We start from the raw sequence: 3192 nt of genomic DNA on the forward strand, positions 1-3192 counted from the left end.
TATATATATATTTTTTTTTTTTTTTGTTTGTTTTTTTTTTTTTTTTGTTTTTTTTTTTTTTTTTTTTTGTTCAAATAAATGCAGGTTTAAGGAGTATAAGAGACTTCTAAAAACATTAAAAATAGTAATGCGTCCAAACTTTTGACTGGTACTGTATATGAATATTTGTAAATAAACTTAAAATATATTGTTTATATAGAACCAGTATTTTTAAATGAGCAGTTTTACATCGCTCAATGATTTTTAAATTGATTATGCTGTTATAACGTATAAAACTTAAAGACTTACATTGATTTTATACAAGAGTAAATGATTATACAACACGAATAAATGATTCAATTAGGCTACACATTCATAAATATAGTCGACTGAATTTGAATTAGTATTTTGGATTAATTGGTTGAAAGGACTCAACTCACTCAACACACTGACTTGCTGCCACCTAACGGTGGTTTTAGTTTCATATTTAAAATGTAGCCTATCATTTAATTTAGCACTTAATTTTATATTTAAAACATTAATCTCCTAACATAATGCAATTATAATTGCTGTGTAAATCAATTCATACCACATCTGCATTAAAGAGCCTGCGTTAACAGGATGCAATCATTTTGCAACCTGTAAAATATAGCATCATTTGTACTGTTGCACACAATAAATCAGAATGCATTATGGGTAGACAAAAGTGACTCAAACTCGGAAAGTATTAATAAGAGGCATAATCGCCTTTGACCAGAATTATTTGCTCAACATCTAACTTACCTTTCCTGCTTCCTCGATGGAGGCCAGAAACACATCCTTCAGGTCTTCCAGGTCTATGATGTCCTCCCCAACAAAGGTCTTGTCTTTCAGCGTGTCCAGCGTTACACCCACCTTCTCCCAGAACTTTTTAAGATCAACCAGAACTTGCTGGATTTGATGAAGACACTGCTGGACTTCTGTCAGGTGGACAGTACTGGGAATCTCACCTGGACAAACATACAACACATACTGGTTTATGAGATATCACGGTTAGCCTTCAGATTTTCACACACAAAGTGGCGAAGAATATGAAAAGACCACCACATGCATACGGATGCAGATTTACTGTATGTTTGGAACAATAACTTAAAGCACAGAAAGCCTCTCACCCATTTTTATTTTGTTAGTGGCCAGCTTCAGCTGAAGATCAGTTTGTCGGATTTTGATGTCCCACTCATTGTTTCGCAGATGGTTCTTTTCAGTCTCTAGATGGGACAGTTTGTCTTCTATGGCAACATAACCAGCTATCTTCGAAAAATCTTGACTGACTCCAAACAGTATCTGAAAGACCATGAAAAACAAGGAACGTTGTTTTTCTTCATATTTTCTGATGCGATCCTGCAGCTCGTTGGTTGAGTCTTTAATTTTCTTCTCATTTTTCTTCATATCGTCAACATTTTTCCTCAGCTCCACTTCAAGCTTGGCCAAAGCATCCTCCAAACCCTTCATCTCATCAGAGTGTTTTGTTTGTTTTTCTTGGGTCTCTTCCTGTTCTTCAAACACATTACTGGTGCATGTTGCCACACTTTTATTTTGTTGATCATACCTAAATAATATTTCAGATAAATGAGCGAATAGTGATGTGGTCCGGATTTCACAAACCCAACACAATATAGACGCGGAACAATTTTCCTAAAGAGGACCTATTATGCCCTTTTACAAAGCCTTGATTTTGTTTTGGGGCTATTGAAATTTTTAATGCTTGAATGTTCAAAAAACATGTTGGGTCTCATTTACTAATAATTGTGGATATTTTACATGCATAGGACAACTTCTCAAAATAAACTCTGAATTCACAACACGTGGATTTGTTCTTAACTTCATTCTGATGTTAGTGATTTTGGAGTATTCTAAATGAGCTCCCGCATGCCCAAGGTTAGTCATTAGCATAAAACACAGCCAAAAGATCTCTATTTAAGGGATTTCCAAACACGCTTTCCTTACTCACCAAACTCTCTCATGGTGGTGTCATTTAAGAAAAGTAACTGTTAAATTGCAAAGAAAGCAAGAAAAAAAAAAAAAGAAGCAAATTAAGAGTATTTTACGCCTCACAAGGAATAACAGTCAATTTTATTACATTTACTCTTCTTAAATAAGACATCCTAAATGACATGCGCAGCCTACAAATTCGACCTCCAGAGAACGCAGCCTCCGAAATGACACAGCTAATAGGTGTATGCAATGAAGTGCACAGACCTCCGGAGGAACAGGGGCCAAGTGGCGAGGGCACAATCACGGCCCGGGGGCCGAGTTGATCCCCCTCATCGGCGATTAAAGGGGCGACTTGAAGCAGCACTGCGCAGAACGATCAGTGTACGACATCAAAGTACCGCGAGATAGATTCAAAAGTATACAGAGCCGTCTGCTCTCACTGTACTTTGACGTCACACACCAATACAGTAGCCCTGTAACTCTAAAATGGGCTCAAATTAGTTTGAAATGGATGGCATCGTTAATAGGAACAGATAGTTTACAGTTATGCTAAGGAGCGTGATGTTTCCAAAAGACGCTCGAAGCACCAATCACAACACACTAGGCCAGCAAACCAATCACAGCAGACTTCGTATTTCAGAACGAGGGCCTTCATTATAAAAGGAGCTAAATGGGGCATTCGAGCCAGACTGCGACAAAAGGAGCCGCAAAAAGAATGATTTTTTTTTACATTCAAGCATTAAAACTTAAAATGATTATTTGCTGTAAAATACTAAACTTCTTTATGATAGTATTACTAATATTTTCACCTCTTCACCATGTCATCAACCGCTGTAATGATGTCACTGATCCATGCTTTGGCTTTCTCCAGGTACCTTAATGCCAGAACAGGTTTGTTCATCTCAACAGCTTTCTTCAGTATTGGGAACAGGGAGGCGACCAGGTTGGAACTTGTGCCGACGCACTACGAGAAAACATCATTCATCAACAAAGTTAATAATTTGATACACTAGCAAGTCAGTGACCATATAAAAGCAGAACAGTTAAAAACAGTAGTTCCATGTTACTTCTGAACCATATTCTATGTCTTGAAATATTCTAAATGAGAGCAATGTTTGTGTAAGTAGATGTGTTAGGAAATTTGGATATTAACTTGGATATTTAAACATTTTAATTATATTCTGCTGAAAAGAACGAAATGGCTTAAAAAAAAAAAAAAAAAAAACAGTTTTAATTTTC

At 36.3% G+C, this 3192-nt stretch overlaps 1 protein-coding gene across 1 annotated transcript in view; it reads right to left on the minus strand.

Annotated features, from left to right (window-relative positions):
- LOC107674493 (uncharacterized) overlaps positions 1-3192 on the minus strand; it is a 15582-nt gene that overhangs the window by 2247 nt on the left and 10143 nt on the right. Inside the window, exons 4-6 of the mRNA XM_016468474.1 lie at positions 2763-2917; positions 1131-1567; positions 763-968 (exon numbers count right to left, since the gene is read on the minus strand). Coding sequence (XP_016323960.1) covers positions 763-968; positions 1131-1567; positions 2763-2917 — 798 coding nt within the window. The remainder of the gene's footprint in view (positions 1-762; positions 969-1130; positions 1568-2762; positions 2918-3192) is intronic.

The sequence above is a fragment of the Sinocyclocheilus anshuiensis genome, unplaced genomic scaffold (genome assembly GCF_001515605.1).
Source record: "Sinocyclocheilus anshuiensis isolate Anshui unplaced genomic scaffold, SAMN03320099.WGS_v1.1 scaffold1073, whole genome shotgun sequence".
In the NCBI taxonomy this organism is placed as follows: Eukaryota; Metazoa; Chordata; class Actinopteri; order Cypriniformes; family Cyprinidae; genus Sinocyclocheilus; species Sinocyclocheilus anshuiensis.